A 22,790-nucleotide genomic window follows, 5' to 3' on the forward strand; every position below is an offset into this window, starting at 1 on the left:
CTCTCTCCCTCTTTCTCTCTTTCTCCTCTCCTTATTTTTCCTTCAAGCTTCCGTCCTCTCCTTGAATATGATACGCGATATATCGAGGAGTCAAAGTCGAGCCTTTAAGAACGATTCAAATCTAATTATCAAAAATTGTGTTCCTTTTGTCTCTTATATTTTTTATAAAAATCGTCGATTACATTCTTAATTACGAAAGCACAGATCGGTGTCCGCGTAGATCGATTAAGCGAGATGAAAGAAAAATGGAACGGGACAACTGGGAGTTGTCTCGTTGAACGAGATAACGGAAGGTTTCCTCGATCGATCTAATTAGATCAAGCCCTTTAATTCGTTTCACGATTCCGGATCTTCGAGGTTTCGCTTCGATGTTGTTAACTCGTGGACAAACGAAAGAATTCTAGTAACGGAAGGTTGCTCGTTACTTTGTCTTTATCTTGTTTAGACTATTGCGCCGGAAGTATCCGTCTGGAAGTTCTTCATTTCGAAAGTAACTCGAAACTTTTTGAATTACGATAAACGAGCCAAGTGGAGTAAAAAAGTTCGTGCGATCTTTCGAAATGAGATCCTCCTTTTCACGAATTTCACGGCATCAAATTTTATACTCGGAGATTCCTCAGAGATGAGTAATTTCGGAATCTCATTTGTGTTTTAACTCATTTGGAATATCGGGAGGATCACGCACACTCGAATTCAGTCGGAAAGCTTTATACAGAACGAGACGAATGATTTCTTTGAATCGTATAATTGTGTTTCCACCGAGTACGCTAACGATTAATCCTTCGCCTCGAATTTCATCCAATTTTCCGAGCGAAATTGCCGAGCGACTGCAACTTCGTTTTCGTTTGACCAAGGATATATCGCGTTCTGCTCTATTCCTATACCGCGATCTTAACGAGTATTACCGCGTAATGATCTCTTTTAAGATCTCCACAGGCAGAGGGAGATCCGTATTTTTGTTCGACTACGGTTTATATAAACGAAGGATCATTACCGTAATCGTCGAAACGTGGAAAGAAAAATATGCCTCGTTTCGATTCGACGGTGTAAAGACCAGAAAGCTTTATAAATAGATTCATTTATCGCAGACGAGAATCCACGTTAAATAGTTGGAAGAAAAAATTCCAAGTGGACGACTCTCCTCTTCTGCGTTTTCGTACTCGTTTATAAAAGACCAACAATGTTCCTAGTATTTGTAAAACGACTGTTATTAGAGATAATCCTCTTTATTTAATCCACCTTATATTACGACAAAACGTGTATTAACCTTAGAAAGGATATAGGGAACAAATTTGTGGAATTATACGAAAAGAAAATCGAGTTTCTCGATAAATTCCTTCGTATTGAAGAACACGAGCTATAAGCATTGAAGCGTGGAAGTTGCAGAGTTCTACGAATCACCGGCTGAGAACGGAAATTGACGTCCACTCCCGCAGGGGCTTTACAAGCGAAGTGGTGAGGGGTTCTATCTTGCTAAGAAACGAGTTACCCAGAGAAAGAAAAGATATAGAGATAGAAAGGTTTCTTTTTTTTTTTTTTTAAGGTACCATCGATTAATTATCGTTAAGGCTCTTTCTGGAAGAAAAGAGTAGAAACGTTCACTGTCGTTTCGTAGGTACACACACGATTCTTGTATCTTCGAACATGCGTTTCGAAAAATTTTTTATCCCGCTCATTCATAGAACGAATTTAATCATTCTTGTTTTATTTTCACTGTACGGACTGGGAATTCATTTTGCGAATCGAATTCACGCTTATTAGATTTCCATTGTTCGGGCGCGTTCGCGATCCTCGAGCATTGTCGATTGTGAACAATATTTTCATTGTATTACAAAAATGCTCGACGTTCGATCTGCCGTATCATTCACGGAATGTACGGTATGCGCTTTCACCTCGTGATAAAAACATAGCGAGATCTATAAAATTCAGCTCGCCGAGGGATGCTATTTCATTAGCTATTCGAAGGCCACCCCTGTCATCGAGTTTTTACTTCCATACATTTTATTCACCAGAGGAACGTGAAACTGATATATGCTTTTGGTTACGACTGTACCTAAGCGTATCTAATGGTTTCGTCTCTCGGATACGAGTGAACTTAGAATTTAAAGCACAAGGAATTTATATTAGCCGGGACCCTTGCGTTTGTCTTAAATCTTACCGCGATATGCTCGATAAGATCGTTCGGTCGTAATAGTCGATGATAAAACACGAACACAAAGAATTACAATATCTTATACTTCCAATAGTATGAAATCTTGAAATCTCTTACTGTTTATTGAATTTTTGCTTCTACGAAAATCTTTACTTTCTCTCTATTTCGAAGGTATCGAGATCACAAAGTAGATTCTAATTTTAACTCCGATTCACAGCGGGAATCACTTTCGGTATTTTCTCTTTTTCTTTTTCTTTTTCTAGTGTTTTTTTTCTCTTTTCTTTCCTTCCTTCATCGTGGAAGGGCGCTTGTGAAAAATAAACGAGTCGATGCAACTCGGTACAACTCGGTACATCGTCGTTCCGATCCATTAAACCGTACGCCCTGGCAAGTTTTTCGAGGTTGCGCACGCGTGGAGACAGCCATGTCCGTGTATGTGTATGTAAGTGGTGAATACAGCTACGAGAGAACGTTCGATATTCCAACGTAAAGCAACGTACACGAGCGCGAGTGAGCCGTGAGGAAAAAGGCTAAGCACTAGCGTTATTGATGACCGACATGTCGGACAGTTCGCCTTGATTTATCGGTCTTGAAAAGAAAGAAATATCTCTCCTTCAGGCCGACCGTAAAAGAGAAGCAAAGATAAGCGTTCGAGAGTCTCAGCTGATACGAGCCGACGGAAATTTACAATAATATTCATTTCGGAAAGTAACGATGTATCTTCTACGATTTTATTTTTCCGCGTTTCATTATGTTAGAACGAATTTGTTTACTATAGAATGCACAGTAGATATCAGTGCCGAGAATAGCTCGATCGGATGGTTTTTAAAAAAGAAGTATCACTGATATTCAAAAATAATGACTTGATTGATTACGTTATAATAAACGAAATGGTCAATCGAGATTCGCTGATAAAATAATCGATTTATTTCACTATGATTAATCACTTTGCTCGGTTAATTCGCCAACATTTTTTTCACACGATATTGACTTCCTTTATGTATCTATGATCATTGAGTCTCGAAAGGAATCTCATAAAGAGTTGAATCGTGAATGTCTTTTATATTTCTCTCGATTCGTCCCATCGGTGAAATCTTTTCTCTTTGTCTTTGAAAGGGAAAAAAAAGAAAAATATATTTCATGATACAATAAAAACGAAACATATAGAGATAGAACAGACAAGGGTGAATCGCAGGTGCTAAGAAAAGGACGTGAATGTACAATAATATTCGTTCGAGATGAACGAAAATTTCACCGAACTTTCGCGCAGAAGAGAGAGAAAGAGAGAGAGAGGGAGGGAGAGAGACAGAGAGAGAGAGAGGGAGGGAGAGAGACAGAGAGAGAGAGAGAGAGAGAGAGAGAGAGAGAGAGAGAGAGAGAGAGAGTGAAAGGGAAGAATTTCGTGCTCCAGATTCGTATCCTCGGGGCTTTTCAATATGAAGCACCACTCGAACGTGTTATCGATTCCACTGCGAGATTCTCGTGCGATTTTAGTTCAACGTATTTGCCGCGCGCGCGCTTCTTTTCCTCCTTCCTTCTCCTCCTCTTTCGTTCAATCTTCAAACTCTTCGCCGCGCCCACGCTCGAGAGGTAGTCGCTTTTTTCTCCCCCGAGTTAAGTAAATTCAATTGACGATGCTTTCCCGAACAGTGGCTTCCAACGATGAGATATAAGTATCTGTAATGATTTCTCTATAAGTGCATTATTATAGGCTTCTGAAAAATCTAGAGAACTAGATATTTAACCGATGGAGATAATCGAAGTATTGTAACGAAGAGATCTAGTTAAATATATCTTACGAATAGAGATCAACGACGAAAAATCGTGTTATCTTCCTATGCAAAATAAAATAGGATCCGTAAGAGTTGGAAAAAGAGTCGAAAGGATATCCGGAGAGCTAATATCGCATCGCACGAAAAAGCTAATCGAGTTTGCACGTACTAGCTTCGACGCAGCGACTATATCGCCGGAGGCTACCCTTATAGAACAGGATATATCGGGATGAGAAAGAGTAGGAGAGGAATTGGGACGATGGATGGGTATAGGAAAGCGCTAGGTGGAGGGTAGAATTTCCCTTTACGGCGGTTTTCTCTACGAGCGAGAAGCACCGCAAAAGTCTTGTATCCCTTTCGTGCAGCTAAACTAATCGAGTTTCTCTGGCATCCCAACGGACAAAGTGCTCGACGAGAAGCTTTAATCAAAAGTGCTCCATATACCAACTGGTTACCGGTTATCGAGCTTACCGGCCGCTGTTTCTCGTAGAAGATGTTACCTACCGCGATTGTCAGAGACAAACTGAAAAGGGAAAGGGAATAAGAGGTACAGGGACCGCTTGTACGGACACAATATCCTGAGCTTACGCGCGTTCTTCCGGCAAGGAGGAGATAGAGAAGGAGAGGGTGGTAGGAGGATACGAGGCGTATCGTTTCGAGGCCGAGTGTATGTTTTACCGTCTCGTGAACAACCATTTCCTACAACATGTACGTTGAGTTGGTATATTTACCCCCGAGGTTCCTGCTAGAGCGAACGACAAGAGAGACGAGAAGAGACCCTCAACGGAAACTTGTTAACCGTCGACAAGCTTAAGCCACTCGAAGGCTTCACCTTCCAATTTCGAGTCTTCGCCGTTTCGAGAAGGAAGGCGAAGCGAAAGCGTCTTCCGTCCTCTTCTCTATTAGCAGCTTCTTCTTCTTCTTCTTCTTCTTCTTCTTCTTCTTCTCCTTGTCCTTCTTCTTCAACTTTGTCCCTCCCTCTCCCTCTCCACTTTCTCTTTCCACTCGACTCTATCTATCTAGCTATCTCTCTCTCCCTCTCTCCCTCTTCTCTTCTACTGATCAAAGAATTCGCGGAAACGGAAATGCCTCTCGACGAGGACGAACGTTTCTTTTATAAATTTATGTCGAGGGACCCGATGACGTAACAAAGTAGGTACGGCGAACTGGAACCATGCTACAGGAAGCAGCGACGATTTCTAAGTACGTATATAAACGAAATATGTACGTGAATACGTATTTCAAGAAAAAGATCGAAAAACACTCGTATGTAGATTGCTTCGTTTTCTATATAGATAGAATCGACATCTTAATAAAATGTTTAGAAATGATAAAGGTTTGAGAAGGTAGTTTGGAAACTTTACTACGTCAGATTCTATATCGAATATATATCAAACGTGTAGGTAAGTTTATATCGACTAGTCATTGTATATATCTAGGTAGTTGCAGAAATGGTTTTACTCGGCCTCGAAAATCGTTAATCATCCGTCGATCTTCCGATATTGCAGCTCTATCCATTCGTCCATCCGTCGTTCCGCTGATTGCAACGTGCGCACGAGTTACATATCAGTCAGCTTGTCGCTCGTAGATATACGTGTGTAAGAGAAATAGAGAGAAGGAGAGAGAAAGAGAGAGAGGGAGAGAGAGAGAGAGAGAGAGAGAGAGAGAGAAAGGGAGCGAGAGAGAGCTAACAAAAGTTATCGAAAGAAAAACGCAAAGTTCTAAGAATTGAGATCGCTCTCAATTCGCTTCGAAACTTTGTTGAAAATATAAAAACTTTGATATGTAACATTAGTGCTCTCTAATAATGCATGTATGTAACCGCGTACGTAAATACAGAATGCTTTTGTTATAATCGATTTATATACATTCGATTCATATATTATTATTAAGATTATTATTTATAAAATTTCATCAAAATACTTTAAATTAAAAGTATAAATATCGACGTAAAGGTAAATGTAGAGAATATACGATTACAATTGTACACCCTATGTAGAATCCATAAATACGAAACCGGTGACGGCAGCTAAATCGAGAGTGCACGTTCGTTTGATATACAGCTAATTAGAGATCGAAATCTCGATGGACTAGGAGATCCGCGAAACAAGCTCGTATAGCGAACGAACGAGAATGGCATCCTCGTACTCGGTTGACTCATCTATCTACTAATTTCTATTTGCGACTTGTGTTTCTATTCTTAAAAGTATAATTGTCCATCGTGTCACGGTCAGCATGAAAATTGAGATCATAGCGAGCGTTCGATTCTGTACTGTTCATTTTGCTTTTTTTCTCACACACTTAAAGCGTCTATCGCGATACTTTTATTGGAATATGTAAGTACACTAGTGCGCTATCTGTGTGTGTATACACATACACATATACACATATATAAAAGAGTTTCTATATAGGTCAGAGGTACCGTATATACACGGTCGATTAGCAGAAGAGCTAATTGGAGATCCGAAAATTTTCGTTTATTTACGCAAACGAAACGTGTTCGCTCGCTCGAGCTCTTGCTCTTGCGAGCACTGGCGCATAGATCGATAAAACGATATTTATGTTTTGTTTGCTCTTCGTTCGCGAATAGCTGAGCGAAGCGAGAACCGAATGTAAAATGCTATTTAACGTTATTCTCCTAACGAAAAATCTCGTGTTTCCATCGAAGAGAAAAAAGCGTAATGTGTATTCTCACCGTGGAATCGGCCGGACTCTCGTCGAAAGCCTGTATATTCTCGTTGTATTTATTACGAGCGTTACGCGCCAACCGTGTTCGAAACACGAAAGGGTGGTAGTTCTCTATTTTCGTCGTCGCGATATCTGCGAGAGTATGTATACGATAGAAAGAGAGAGAGAGAGAGAGAGAGAGAGAGAGGACGTCGGCTTTTTCCATTTTTTTTATTTGAAAAAATGGCGGATAAAGAGGAAGAAAAACTGGGGTGTGGCTCATGCTCGACGCGCGTTCGTTTGATATACAGCTAATTGGAGATTGGAATCTCCGAATGTGCGGCTTTTCTCGGTCGTGGCGCGTACAAAGTCCACAGATAGAACGTCGCATCCTCGGCAACCCTCCACGTATTCATTCCTCACCTCACCTCCTTCACCACCCAACTGTCTATGTGGGATTGGACACGTGCATTCATGTAAAACACGTCCCCGTTCCGTGGGAACCCTTCGATACGTCCGCGTACAAACGAGAAACGAAGAGAGAAAATGGAAAGCTTCGATCCTCCTGATCCGAGCAAACTATAACTAAACTGTTGGAGGAAATATAGCTCTATAAATTATATAATATCACCCGGTAGATGGGTCAGACGCGTCGTTCCGATGCTCATGTTAGCGTAATATGTTATATTTCTGCATATCACATCAACTACGTTCCTTCCCTTGTCTCCGTTTCCTCTTGCGAGAGCATCTACATTCTTTTCCCTTATTTTTCTTCTCTTACTCCATTGCTTTTCTCTTTTCCAATGTCGTGCATGAAAATAGTAAAGACCTGCTCGTCGTTGTCGGGAACGGAGCTTCGAATCCGATTTTCTAATGCGTTTTCTTTCCTCCTCGCTCTCTTTCTTTCTCTTTCCTCTCTTTCCTTTCTTTTCTTTTTTTTTTTGCAACTCTATTCCAGTTACAATCTCTCGTGAATATATCGGGAAACGCCATCGCTGCCACAGATGCGATTGCTCGAAGTTAATAAGAGAAAATGAGAGAGAAAGAGATGACTGCGAATTAGGGAATCGTTCGAGTTGGTAAATTTAAAGAAACGTTTCGTAAAGACGATTCTTTAACTTCGTGGAAGTAATGTACTAAATATTAATGTTCAAGCGTTATCGCAAGGGCGGATGGAATCCAAGCCGATTGGCCAAAGGGTGCCGTTTGGGTAAAAGATTTTCTTCGTTCGGACGAATGAATCGTGGTTTCTTGGCACCGGATATTACTCGTAGAGAGCAAAAATATACCGCGAAAATATATCGTCGTCGGTGCTCTTTCGCGTGAGAAGAGCTTTTCTCGCAAGTCGACCGTGTCACGACATTTTCCGTTTCTATCTTCTTGCCGTATCGAATATTCGAGAATCGCGCGGCATTTGGTTTATTCAGTCAGAATACGAAATATTCAAAGCTGAATAATTGATATCATTCTGGGAGATTGAATAATTGATACTGTTTGGTCGAAACCATCGGTCATCGTAGCGTACATTTCCAGCTTTCTCTGTTCCATGAATTTATTTTAAAGAAACTCTATTACAATGGCGATAATCGAGGAATCGGATATCACCCTGCGATTAGAATCAATTTTATATTGGAGCTTGTTTTAATCGATCCACTTTAAACGAGTTCATATCATTTCGATCGTAGGTTATATCACGTGAAAATTGATGACTATAGTCATTGAAGAGCACTCTACGTCACGAAGATGAAGTCCATTCAATCACTTCTCGGTATTAGTTACTGGTCCATCGATTGATATGATCTGATTAAAATGGAACACCTTCTATATGACCTGGTAATGTTTGCACGAGAAGCTTACGCGATAGCTTAATGCATAAATACGGGATACAGGGTTCGGATTAAAACGAAACTTTTAAAAATTCTTTCTCGATTTCTAATTATTGATTTTATAATTAACGAGGAAACTCTTGGACAATATAGTTGATTAGAAAAATACGCCAATGTACTCGTTAATTATACCGAGCAATAAACGAATTCAATGTAGCGCCATAACGTCAGGCTGGATGTTATGTAGAAACAAGAGTAGTAAATAAGCCAATTATCCGATTATAACCGTGGCCGAACTCTCGAGCGATTCTCAGAGCTACTACTAATGCTTCCAGACTAGTGCGTTCGAGAGACGCATCGTTGGGATACAAATTCGACGACATGGAATTACGTATGCGAATCTACGTCACTCCTAGAGATGCGAAATAGTTGAAAGACTAATGTAATCGCGCCAGCGAGTCTCGTGTTTTCTTCTTATTTCTGATCTCAAAACTTTTCCAATTATTTTAATATAGACTTGACTGTAAAAAAGACTACCGTGTACACGAATAAATCGAAATACTCCAACATCGGTAATATCACTTTTTTTTTTTTTCAAAAATTTTTCTATCGTACTCTCCACTTTATTGTAAGCGAATGAAGAAGTTCGTACATATTTTATATGCGCTCCTATGCACGTGTGTATACATACATACATACATGCATACATACATATATATACACACACACATATATATTACATACATGTAGATATATATTTCATATGTGTATATATATATGTATGTATAGTACATACGTATGCTTTATTTCTTTATTTCATCTTTTTTTATGAAACGTAGAGTTTGATCTGGTTACTGCAATAACGCCGAGCCTCTCTGCAATTCGTTGAGTCAACGAAGCGTTCTGTACAACATAATCGGGTTATTATATTTTTCATATTTTATTATACTAACGTATACGAACATATCCCGCTTGTAGAGCGAAACTCTACGTTATAGCGTTCCACGTGAAAATTCTAGATACGCTTTCCATTCATTCATCACGGCGTCGATCGCCTCGTTTTCGACACTCGCCGTTACAAACGCTCGCGGATTACTAAATGGTATCTTCAAAACGAATCGCTGCGTGTCTATTTTATCAATTTTTACTATTCCCAATATTCGGCCTTTGTAAAAATATCAATTATTCATATCGTAATTTGTTACGACTATTATATTCGTAATTACTTCAACGTGTTATTGAACGTATAAGTTAAAGATGAAAGAAAAAATTAAATCAGACGGACTTTCTACTGCGAGTCTACGTTCGACAGGATATATTTGCAGACGTTAAGTCCTATCTAAAAACTAGTTAACGATCTTTCTCGAGAGTTTGTAAAGTTTTCGTTCTGGTAGCCGACCCAAGGTCGATACGGAAAGTCCTTGCGAATAGGAGCAACCCGTAAAATCCGAGAACTACGAAAGTTTTGGCCGACCGGTTTTGCAGCTGGCCCAAGACCCTATCAGACTTTCCGTATTTCTCCTGCCGAGAAACCATACGACACGAAAGTGTCGTCCGTAATAGAAAATTTGTTTCTCAAATTTTCCTCGATCCTGAGACGACGTAGCAACTATTTTATGAAGTCGTAAGCTGGCGTTTACGTTTAATAACATATACAAATAATAAAGAATTATAGGATGTATAATCATCGCAAAAAATTATTCGTGATAACGATAATCGTCTAGAAATAGGAACACCTAATAAAATTATAGTACAAGATTCAAGCTGACAGAAATTAATATAAAAAAATGCTTTTTTAATAACATGGACAATTTTTTCGAACTGTTTTCAAATAAGCATAAAGGTTTCGTACGTTCGAAATTTGATCGCAACGAATCAATTTCGAATGACAAGTTTCCAACGATATTGCAATTAGAGCCCTTTCATACGAGACGATCAATCCGCATCGATCGGTCGATCGATGAACTTGTTGTAAAACACGTTTTAACATAGAATCGGCCACTTCGCTTTCATACCAGGCAACTGCAGTTGACGAGCTGGTCAACAGTCGCCTGCAGTCGCTTACTACCGCAACAAGTTGTCGAGATTGTAGTCGCACCGACTCGAGGTGGGGCATTACTTTCAATCACGCTATTTTCCCTCTCTGATACTAGGCCACCGGTTGGTGGAACTATCAACCTTCACCTGTCAGTCTTGCCTCAAAACACCGTGCCAGAAGGCGTTTCGCTACCATCACGATAAAATGAAAAACAAGGGAAATACGCAATCGATAAGATTAGTTGCACTTTTTAGTTCACACGATACAAGGATCGACGATACAAGGATCGATACGATTGATCGTTTCCTGTAAAAGGGCTCTTAGGTTCGATCGAGTGTAACGAAACGTCACAACGTTCTAGTTATACGAGAACACCTCGTAGACTTAATTTAGACAATTTTGTTCACTGGATCTATAAGATCCAACCCTTTATCGTTTACCTCTTTTTATCCTTGTCATTTCTTTTCTTGGCTTAAGCTCGTCCGTGTGCGAGCACGAGTGTCCGATAAAAAGAGAAAAATTTATGATCTTCTTTATCTACTTGCCTCTTTTTCCTTTCCTTGAATAGGAAAAGGATTGGAAGGAGCGAAACGTCAAAGGCGCTTTCACAAAACTTTGTTCCTCCTTTCCTGATAAACTTCGGATTTTTATCGATCTACGCCTCTCGACAATTTTAGAGAAAAAAGAGGATAAAGAAGAGAGAAAGAGAGAGAGAAAGAGAAAAAAAAAGACGAAGGTTATAGTCATTATTTTGCATTTATGTAACTTAGTTGAATTCCTCAACGATTTTCCTTTCGTCTTCCTACGTTCTTTTCTTGAGAAAATATCGTCTTTGAAATACAGCCGATTACGAGAATTTACATTTAACTACGATCTTTCTCTTGATTTTTTAAAAATTACAATGTATCAAATAGATCAATGGGCTAAACGATAGTGATTTATAAAAGTTATTTTAATCAATTGTGAGATAAAATTATCATATTCGATCGATTCAATAAATTTGATATGTAAAAATAAAACGATAAAATATTTGATCGATCGATGTACCGAATGTGGAATATCAAGAGAATGTTAAAGAATTAATCGGGAATTACAAGACCATGGAAACTAAAGAAAATGTAAAAATATCGTACTTCGTGATCGTACTTAAAAATATAGAATACGTTTACCAACTTAGTTACTAATTAGACGCCGTCCGATTTCATTAAACTGTACATTGATTACAAAAAATTAAATGAAAAGATCATTAAAGATTCACTATCATGTATATTTATAGAAAACCAGTTAGATCTGTTACAAAACGCGATATATTTCAATATTCTTGATTTTAAGGATAAATTCTTTCATGCACAAATAGAAAAAAAGTAGTCAAAAATATTATAGTTCCTGAGGGACATTATGAGTTTTTACGAATTCCTTTTGATCTTTATAATTCACTCTTAAGTATTTCAGAAATACGTAAACGCTGTTTTTAAAGACTCGATCTGCAAAAAAATAGTTTTTATATATTTAAATAATCTAATAATACCTTAGATGGAATATGAAAATGGTTTGAGGAAGCTTCAAATTGTTTTGAATGCGAATAAATTGGGAAAAGTGTAGCTTATATTACAGAGTAAAGTCGAATTTCTAGGATATGTAATAGAAAACGAACAACTACGTTCATCCGAAGGTAAAACAAAAGCCATTAAAAAGTTTCCCGAACCAACGAATACGCGACGAGTGTATGTTGAAGTTTTCTTGAATTAAGTGGATACTTTAGGTGATTTATTCTTTATTACTCATTCATAACGAGATCTTTATCTAATTTGTTAAAGGCAGATAAAAAGTTTATGTTTGGCGAAGAACAGAGAAGTATATTCACTCTTTTTTTTCAACGATAATTGAACGATAAATCTGTATTAAAATTAAATTTATATCGAGTGGAAGTGGGAAAAAATTATTGTGTAGAAGATTTGAAGTCTAAGAATACGTAAGTGCGACAGACACGTTAGTTTCGTTATCAAAAAAAAAAAAAGGAGAGAAAGAAAACGATCTGTTTATTTTGAGATGCAAGTGTGAATGACATGGATTGAGCGAGTGAGAATGATGGAACGTGTTTAGGGAACCGACGCGTGATAAAAGATGATATCCTTGGAAAACTGTTGCGAACGCATCAACAACTCTGTATTTTTGTTTTTCTTTTCCTCTGATATAATTTAGCTTTCTTTTCTATAATAAATAAGATCTGTTAATATCGAAACTCCTACGCAACCATATTTGATTCCTACATTATATAGTACAAGCTATGGATTGGAGGTTCTTGCAATTGTAAAAGCTTCGAAAAGATTTAAGATCTATTAAGAATATCATTCAAGATCGTAACTGAATGCCATACGTTTGTTCCGACAATGAGAAAAAGAGATTTATGTGTACGAGTGATTCAGACGAACTTTGCTCTTAAAAGAATTCGAATATACCATTGAGCCAAGAACATGATACATATAAATGCGTTGAATCGTCAATCATTGCTGTTTTGTTTGATTGTTGAGGAGTGTGAAAATAGTTTAACGACGCGTTTAAATCGAGCATAACGTAGCGACAGTGATTTGCTTCAAGTTTTAGATCTTGTATAACGATACGAAATCAAAGGATATCAGATCCGAAGTGGTTTACTTTTCAAAGAGATCGACGACGACTTTAAGTTCGTAGTTCTAAAAACGATGTTTTTACAAATAATTAGACGGATGTATCAAAGAAATTATTTTGATGCAAACAAAATCGAAGAATTTATCGGAAAAGATTACTGAATCTCAAATTTAAGACTGAAAATAGCCTTATATATGTATATATAAGAAATATATTATATTTTATATATATATATATATATATATATATATATATATATGAGAAATATATTTTAAGAGTATTGTTTACTTTTAAATATACCCAGTAGACTAGATCAAGATCATATATTTTTATCGTACAACCACTAGCTATAACAATAAATATCCTACAAACGTAATATCTAAAAAACTAAAATAAGACCGTATCCACATTGTAAACACTGAAAAAAGAGTATGTCATATGGGAATGTAAATATTTCAGATTTTTTCGACTTCTTTCTCGATCAAAGCAGAGAATTTTATTTACCATATAACGTGTTCGATAAAAATATTGACTCGTGAGAGAAGACGAAATATAAACGGGCGCAAAAGTTTTTCTTCTGGTTGTTTTCACTTCTCTAACTGAACTACTTCGATGACAATGCGTAGGATAACGGATACCCAAGGTGATAAGGAGTTGTGCGTAACGCAATGAAAAGAAAATAGCAACGTCAAGAGAAAGTTGAACGTATAACAAGTCAAGGGTAGAAAAAGTTAAGATGAAGAGTGGTAGCTTTGGAGAAAGAAAAAAGCTTCCTATCGTCTTAGTCGTTGTCAAGGTAGAAGTGTGAGAAGGAAAGAAAAAATCGTGAGACGACAGCAATGGCGCCGTGCGGAAGATGGAAATAGCAAGAGAAGGAAAAACTTTCAAATGAAAATTGACGGACAGCCTAGAAAATATGTGCTGCGCAGGGAGATCTTAACACCTGCCTTCTTCGTAATAAGCCGACGTCGACCTTAATAACCTCAACCGCAACGTGTCTAACCGAATTAAAAGTATGAAAGAGAGATAGAAAGAGAAAGAGAGAAAGGAGAGAGAGGGAGAGAGAGATAGTAGAAGAAGTAACTTAACAATTTTTCTTCGCATTCGTGTAGATAACCATGATTTCGATTAATTTCATACGCGATAATAACTTAAAAAAATCTTTTCCTAATCTCGAGAGAAATTCTGTTAGGAGAAAGAAAAAAGAGAAAAGGGAATATTGGGATTTTCTTTCACGATTTTGCCTAACACCCGTAATAAGTATAATTCTTTCGTTCTTATGAACGTATATAGATATACCAACAGAAAGAGCTAATTTAATTATCACGCTCGAAAGGGTTAAGACACTCGTGCGTATTAAAGCGAAAGATAAATAGCGAGGGTGGTATTAACTAAGAAGGAAACTAACGTAAGAAAACCAGTAAAGGCCAGTAGATAGGATAGAGAACGAGAGAGAGGAAATTTTTGTGTGAAAGAAAAGCATACGGTCTCGTTGGGTGTGCTTACGTCAGAATAAGTACCAGCGGTGTGCGCGGTTGGTATGAAAAGCGCGACGAGTAAGAAAAGTGGGTCGAAGATGGAGCGGGAGTAAGAGAGGAGAAAGAGAGCCGAATGCCAGAGGGTTCGAGAGAAGAGGGAGAGAGGAGGGGCGGTCTGAGATGATAGACGAGAGAGCACACGAGGCGAGAGGAGATTCCTAGGTGAAAAATAATGCGATTCTCGCGTGTACGAGGAAAGATGTGTGAGAAAAGCGAATGCTTGCCTAGACTCGATGCGAACGGAGATGGTAAACGAAAGACGAAGTAGGATGGAGAAAAACGAGAGAAAAGACACGGAACCATTCCCCGGCATTTCTACTTTGTTCCTGGAAATGACGATTTGTCAGAGACGCGCGTCTTCCCCCGCGAAAGATAGCGCGCGCGGGACATCGGCGGTTACGTCGAGTCTCGTGAGAGGTAAGAGGAAAAGGAGAAGAAGAAGAAGGAGGAGGAGGAGGAGGAGGATAAGGAGGAGGAGAGAGAGGACACGCGATCGCCTCTTTGACAAATGCACCGTCTTTCCGTGAGAGCTTGTCGCCGAAAGAATTTTCCCAACGCTTACGAATCATACGTTAAAATTCTCGAATTTGCTAGTTCGAAATTACTCCGCGAGCTTTGTGTGTTTAAAGGACTACGTCAAATTGGCTCACATTCACTGATCGATCTGCGCAAACGATTAATTAGACTTGTTTTTATTTTATCGCGAACCAATAATCAGCACGACCTTTGCCTGCTCGATTATATCGGGGAAACGGCAAAAATTTATTTCCATCGCTCGTTTCCCGACTGCGAAAATGAATATGCCTTCTCCCTCATTTCATTATGGATTCGTCATTAATAATGCATAATCGGCGATAATTGTTACAAAACAAGGCCGAAGTGAAAATACGCTTTTTTAATTGGAGACAGAGAAGGAACACCTGTTTATCGCCGAGCGTTCACGTTTCAAATTGATTGATTTATGTTTAATCGTTATATGTTAATAAAATCGCCGCGAATTTTCATCGCTTCTGCGTTGGCGTTTGGAATCGGGCCAATTAATTAAATTTCGTGTGAATTAGCTATAGTGAGAAATTTGGGTTCTTTCCGAAAAAAACGCGGTTAGAACGTGCGCGTAAAATTCAGTGATTTTCATCAACGAACTCATCTCACTAATGCATAATCGAAAACGGATTGGAAAGGACCAATATGAGTAGTTCAAAGAACAAACATACATGCACATAATCCGCACATAATATTTTGGAGGAACGAATAAAAAGTTGTCTCAATTTTACGAACGATGTGTATTTTAAAGAGTAAATATGTAACGTTCTCGCTTAGATTCTTGTTAATCATATTGACGTTGTCCTCGACGTTGAACTTTTTTATCTTTGCTACTCTCGCCTCTCTCGAATGAAAACGGAGAGAAACAATTTCACTGCAATTCTTTTGAGCGAAGATTGAAAATTTAGCTGCGAAAAGGAGAGGTAAAATGAGAGATTGGCGAGGAGGAAGGGGAATCGGAAATAACGACCAAGGGGAAACGTACGAGTAGTGGCATGTCCAGGAAACGAGTGGCCACTGATTACGACGATGACAAATGGCAACGTGGGAATTACAAAATGAAGGTTTAATAAGGTATGAGCCGGATCAGGCATAGTAGCAACTGCCTACCGCGCGCTCCCAGCAGTAATTAACAAATCCAATTTTAATCGGTAGCCCAATCCGTGTTGTTACGCGAAGTATTCGCGAATTCTAGGTAACGCCCGATCGCTATGCCAGCAAAGCGCAAAATCACTCTTGCTAATTATTTTTTGTTTCCTTTTTTTCTTTTTTATTTTGATCAACAAACGGGTCCTTTTTACGAGTTCGTCGGTATCGATGGATTATCGAGGCAGATAATCCGATGTTACTCCAAAGCGCTTAAGAAGTCATTAAAGAGAGGAAAAATAACAAGTCAAAAAAGAAAAGTCGATGGTTAACGATGAGAAAAAAAAACAAAAAAGAAGTACAAAAGCGATTCGCTCGTTCGCTGCGAAAGAGGATTTTCGATGGATGCGTTACGAGCCACCCTTCGGTTTCAACGAAAAATTGCCAATAACGCTTGGAATCGCTCGGATAAAGGCGGGAGCTGCTTTCCCAGCAAATTCGCTTAACTCTAAAACCGAAAGCGAATAACGGTGTTAGTGTTGCTCTACGTACGTACGTGTACATACATCTGCACAAAACACGAAGAAAGAGTATAGGTATATGTACGTGAAAAGAGACGAAACTGGATCTCTGTTTTTCCTTCTATAGCACGCACGATATTCATCGACTAGGAAGGGGACGCGATTGCGCGTCTAACGCCCTTCTGAATGAAACGCATAAGCTTACTAACAATTCTCCAAAATATTTCGTGTCTTTGTTCGCAGAGCGCGTCGTCTCCGGGTGCCAGCAACGATGGGCTTACGAAACAACAGCTCGAACTCATTCAGCAGATTATGCAACAGACGCAGCAACAACAACAACAACAACAGCAGCAACAACAACAACAACAGACGTCCGGTCAACAGCAGCAACAACAACAGCAACAACAACAACAACAGCAACAACAACAGCAACAGCGGAACGGTTCGGCTACGACACCGAACTCGACGCAAATCCAAAAGAATCAAAAGTCATCGATCAAATCGAACGCGTCACCTGGCAATCTCCTGAGTAATTCCGGAAGTACGAGCACGCCCAACAATGCGCGATCCAGCCCAAAGCCAAAAATTTGGAACCATTCGCAGGTGAGTTTGCTTATTGTTGACGTAGAAAGAAAAATAAAAGGAATGTTTAACGATTTCGTTACTCTTCGGAAACTGAACTCAATGAATGGAAAAATAACAAAAGCGGTTATTAATTTTTACCATCCCTATTGTTTAACGTAGAGTCCTACAATGGAAAACTTAAATCACATCCAACGACTACAAAGCTTCTTTGACACGCGATTCATGTCGCGAAATGACGTTATACGCGTTACATTGTACATACCTCGACGAAGATTCGTAGGATTTAATGCGATTGCGGCAGCAAAATCCCATGGAAACGCGACAAACTGCCGCGCTACGCCCAGTTCAAAGCCTCCTCTATTACTTCTACTCTATCCTCCTTTCTATATCTATCCGTCTATCCATCCATCTATCTCGTGCTCTTTCACCGGTGCGTATTCATCGCTATCTCTATTCCAACTTCTACTTCGGTTTTCGAGAATTACGCTTCGAAAATATTTTCTCGTTCAATATCGGAAACGTGGACATTGATCGCGAACAGCGTACCGAGCTCGACTGTAATTTCATCGAACGGCCAGGCTGGATCTACATTAAAATGGCAGACTGTCGGCTTTTAAACGATCCACCCCAAATCCTAGTGATGGAATATTCGTGAGTAGGGATTAAAGTGTGCCGTCAGATTGGGTGACGTACTTCGAGTTCAATCCTGCTTTCTTCTTCTCCCTCGAGTCCTTTATCCTTCTGTTCCTATATTTTTCTGTCTCTTTTTCTATCTTTTCGTCTCTTAACCTTCGCAACGGATTATGGCAAGTCCATTAAATAAGATCGTACGATTCGCTAATTGGTACTCATTCTTCCTTTTCCTTCTTCTTCAGTATCTCGCAACGTTTTACCTTCGTCCTTTCCGGATACTTTGATTCGACGGACGAAAAAATGATGACAAAAAGTCCTTTGACGAAACCCTTCACGATTCTATACTTCCTCCTACTCAAAGGGCTCCCTCTTGTCCTTTGGAAGGATGTAAACCTTCATATTTGATTTTAATAGGAATAGAGGAAACCTCTCGTTCGATCTAAATGCAACTGCACTTCTACTTCGTCTACATTCATCGTTTTTGTCGTTTTCTTGAGCAAAAAATTATGAAGTACTGAAATTGAAGAAATACTTTTTACCTTCCCTATTTACGATTACCATAGATATTCTACATTACTATTGTTACTACATTATTATTTTCCTTATATTTCTTTATATATAAATAAACATTTATTGATTCGAATTCATAAAAGTTGCTCTTTTATCGATCGATCGGTCGACCAAACAAATATTGATACTACGAAGACGGTTGCATAATGCTTATGTAATATTGACTTATTGACACAAGAAATTCATCAAACGTGTCAGTCGAGTCCTACGGTTTGACGATCGTATCGACCGAATAATTGTTATCGAATATGCCACGTTCTCACGATAAACTGTTTGTTCTCCATACTGACCTGCGTTACGCGAAACGGACGCTGTCTCGTGGATTTCATTAATTAAAGCATCAATCGGTCGTTATTACGATGGGAATATGTCTGAACCAAAAAAAAAAAAGAAAAAATACACGTCGGTCGGTCGAACAAATAAACCGGTTTACTTTTCCAAAGCAGATACTCGGAAGCTCCGAATTATACAGATATTTTATCGTCCGTTTAATCGATAAATCGTCGATCCATCGATCCTCGATGATATCCGTTAGAGTAGGAGGAAGATACGGAAAGAGAGAGAAAGAGAGAGAGAGAGAGAGAGAGAGAAACAGAGAAAAAGAGGAAGAGAGAGAGAGAAAGAGAGAGAAAGTAAATAATGCTCGTCAAATTAATTAAAAGTTATCAACGCGCGTATCCTCAGGCATCGTATATTCGCTAAAAATCTAAATTTAATATAATATAATCCATAATACGTTTCGCTTACGATAATTATCAATACGTTTGACGTAGAGAGAAAATAGTATGTTCTGTCAGAGGTAATTTATCGAATTAGCTGATAATCGTAAAATTTAAACATTTAACGATATTTAACAACGAATTCATTACAACATTGTCTTTATAATATTTTAGGGGTAGACGAAACAATCATTCACAGAATGTGAATAATAATACTCGTTTCAACTTCTTCATCCGTTGCTGCTGTTCCTTCTATTTCTTCTCTCTCTCTCTCTCTCTGTCTTTCTGTCTCTCGCTGTTTCTCTCTCCAATTCCAATTCCATCATCCTTCCGTCCCACCCTTCTCAACAGAGGTTCTCCATAGCTAACTTCATTACGTTAATGCCATAATAACCATTGCGGCTGGTAAAAGAGCTTACGCGTCGAAACGTCCTAAAAAAATCGGACTAAAATCGATCGGATCTCCATTAATATGTATGAGATCTTTGCCGATAGGAGAACGCATTGAGGACGGAGTAGGATGATAAGAGGAATGAAAGTAGAAAGTAAAAGGAAAGGAAGGAAAGAGTGCCGTGATTACTCGCAGCGTCGCCCTTTTGCCAAACCTACGGGCAAGGGCCGTCTTCTATTTTCTCCGGAAAAGCATCTTAATTACTTAGAAATCCAAGGACGAATGGATCCTTAGAAATCTCGATGGTCGCCGAGTTTAAGAAACGCCCGTAGAAAATCGACGAGGCCGAACTTGATTGCGATCTTTCCTTTCTTCCTATTCAAGCCATTAAGGGAGCGATATTTCAAGGCGTTGTTCCCTTAAAAGAGAAAGGAAAGGAGAAGGTCGATCTTCTTTTTGAAAGGAAGCTCGATCTCTCAAGAAGACGTCTTGGGAAAGAGGAAAAAAGAAAGAAAGAAAGAAAAACGACGGGAAATATAGAAAATATTATTTTGAACCTGATAGTGTGCATATTTGACGATATATGTCTTGTTTCTTTTCCTATTTAACAAAAGACACCTACACGTTCGTTTGGATAGGATAAATATTATTTTGCAAAGGTGACTCGAGCGGAAGGTGATCGTATTTTCCGTATCACTGTTGTATTTCGTTTTCGTGTGGCGTATTATTAAAAAGGAATGAGACGGAAAGAGAAAAAGAGAAAGAGACAGAAAGAGAAACGTCGATGTCAGATCGACGAACGCGAGCCACTGTAAATTGTGCCTTTCGAGACAGTGATTTAGGGTACTTCAACGCGCTAAGTATTATGTCACGAGCATGCTAGACAAGACGAGGTAGATGGGGATGAACGAGAACCTAGAAAAAGAATAAGTACCTTTTCCCGAAATCCTTGAACATAACGAACATAACAAATCGTGAACATAACGAGTCTCTTTCTCTTAGTCAACATTTCGGCAAACGTAGACACTTTCAGAAGCAAATAGTATGATCTCTTCTTCCTCAATCTTTCGGCATTCTATGCACGTTAGAAAGCCGAGACTAAACGCTAAACTGTATCTCACACGACGTAGTTTCTATCATTTTCATGGACCATCATATTTTCCTCTCATCTTGCCACTACACGCTAGCTTCCAACGCATATCCGTATATATTGGGTATCTCATTTCCATCCATTGTTCTCTCGAACTTTAATGATTTACTTGTAATTTGAAGATAAAAACTTTTTCAATATATATGTAGAAGCAGAATGTAACAGATTTTATATTAATAATTTAATAAAATAGGATTTCTTACATTATCAATTCTGCGCGATAATTACTTTGAATAATTCTGTTTTATATATTTTATATATTCAAATCGTAATAATTATCTATGTAAAGTTGATCGATTCAACGCGAACGTCGAATGAATATCATTAAATAAACATCAAAGGATTCTATCCATTTTACCTTATTTTATATACATATTATAGATACATAGATGGTTTATATTACAAAGCATACATCTTTATAAATTATCGATTATTTCGACCTAAGCGAAATTTCGTGAGTGGACTCTCCTTGCGTAATCACTAATTAACGCGATCACCCAAGCTACTTCCGATGGATGTACGACGATATCGTTTGGGTTCGCCATCGCGCTAGACTCGATAAGTGGAACTAGCCTTCTATCGATATCTACTATACATATCCTTTCACATAAGGCTCCATGTTCCAGAGGTTGGCTCATCTTCATTACGTTTACGACGTAATACCCGAGAGTCAACGGTAGTGCAAGCTTATACGATCGTACCAAGGTCTACTCTCGATTGTAAACAAGAGCTAACGAGGGATAGATAGATAGATAGAGAGAAGAAGATAAAGAAAGAGAGAGAGAGAAGAGATAACGAAAAGTGATAAAGAGATAAGAGAATGTAAAAGAAAAAAAAAAGACGAAGAAAGAAGAGAAAAAAGTTGAAGTTGATTGGCCGATTACATTAAAATGTATGGAGTCGATTCTCTGCTATCTTTTTAACGAGCGTGCTACGAATCGACGAAGTCCGAACGGGAACTCCATCGGAAAACTTTTCTTGGCAAATAAAAACAATGTGCTCCTTGCTAATAATAATAATAAAATAACTTGTGAAATAATAAAGTAAACAGTGAAAATCACTGAACCGGAATTTTTCAACGTTACGATACCCACGCTTTCTGTACTACTATTCGTCATCGATTATTCTTTAAGGAGAAAATAAAGCAATTATATATTTATAATCTTAAAAGTATCATTCTCGAGATGTATTTCGAATAATGATGCACACGCATTATTGCGATTTGCAAGGTACTTCACGGATGGATTGGAGAGAAAGTAGGAAGAGGAATCGTTTGGCGCTCATAGTGGAAAATAACGCTCGTGTTTTGCGAACATTACACGATTTCTAACACAGACGTACATCTTTATATATATGTGTGTGTGTATACACTGATAAAAAAAAACGAATAGCCGTGGCATTGTCATTGTGGGCACAACGAAAAGAGAACGTTGGTATGGTCGTTTTGTACGCTCGTGTATTATGACAGCAGCGCAAATAAGAATTACGAGAAGTTGTTGAGATTCTAGTCTCTCGCGCGCGCGGAACATCACACGTAAGCGCGTACACACAACCATCGGAATAGGAGGATCGGCTTGCGTGTCGCGCTCGTTTGTACCATCGTAAGTTTATGCCATTGGTTGCAGGCTAACTCGTAGCGAAAGCCTCACCCGCACCTACGAACCCCTTTATGCGACACGATAGTTTCGTCGTGAAATTGCTAACGTTCGCATCTGTTACCTTTCCCATTACCGTGCGAGCATTACAGAGCTATTTACCACTCGGTAAACTCGAGCTTGCCTGTTTCTCTCACTCTCTCTCTCTCCCCCTCCCTCTTTCTCTCTCTTTTTTCCACTTTGTCATTTATTTTTATATTTTGCGTTTCCAAAGATTATTCTCTCAACTTTTATATACCCGGCGTTTCGTTTCTTCTCAAAGGAACACTAATTCTCCTTAATTTGAATTGTTCACGTACGTACGTGTTATACTCTT

General features: G+C 38.7%; 1 protein-coding gene across 14 annotated transcripts in view; it reads left to right on the forward strand.

The window, feature by feature from the left end:
* The window catches only part of LOC127062484 (uncharacterized), a 313,355-nt gene that overhangs the window by 239,866 nt on the left and 50,699 nt on the right, over window positions 1–22,790 (forward strand). For all 14 annotated transcript variants that reach the window (XM_050990814.1, XM_050990795.1, XM_050990784.1 and 11 more), the window contains one exon: window positions 17,015–17,374. In XM_050990814.1, the coding sequence (XP_050846771.1) occupies window positions 17,015–17,374 (360 nt within the window). The remainder of the gene's footprint in view (window positions 1–17,014; window positions 17,375–22,790) is intronic.

This window comes from Vespula vulgaris, chromosome 1, assembly GCF_905475345.1.
Source record: "Vespula vulgaris chromosome 1, iyVesVulg1.1, whole genome shotgun sequence".
In the NCBI taxonomy this organism is placed as follows: Eukaryota; Metazoa; Arthropoda; class Insecta; order Hymenoptera; family Vespidae; genus Vespula; species Vespula vulgaris.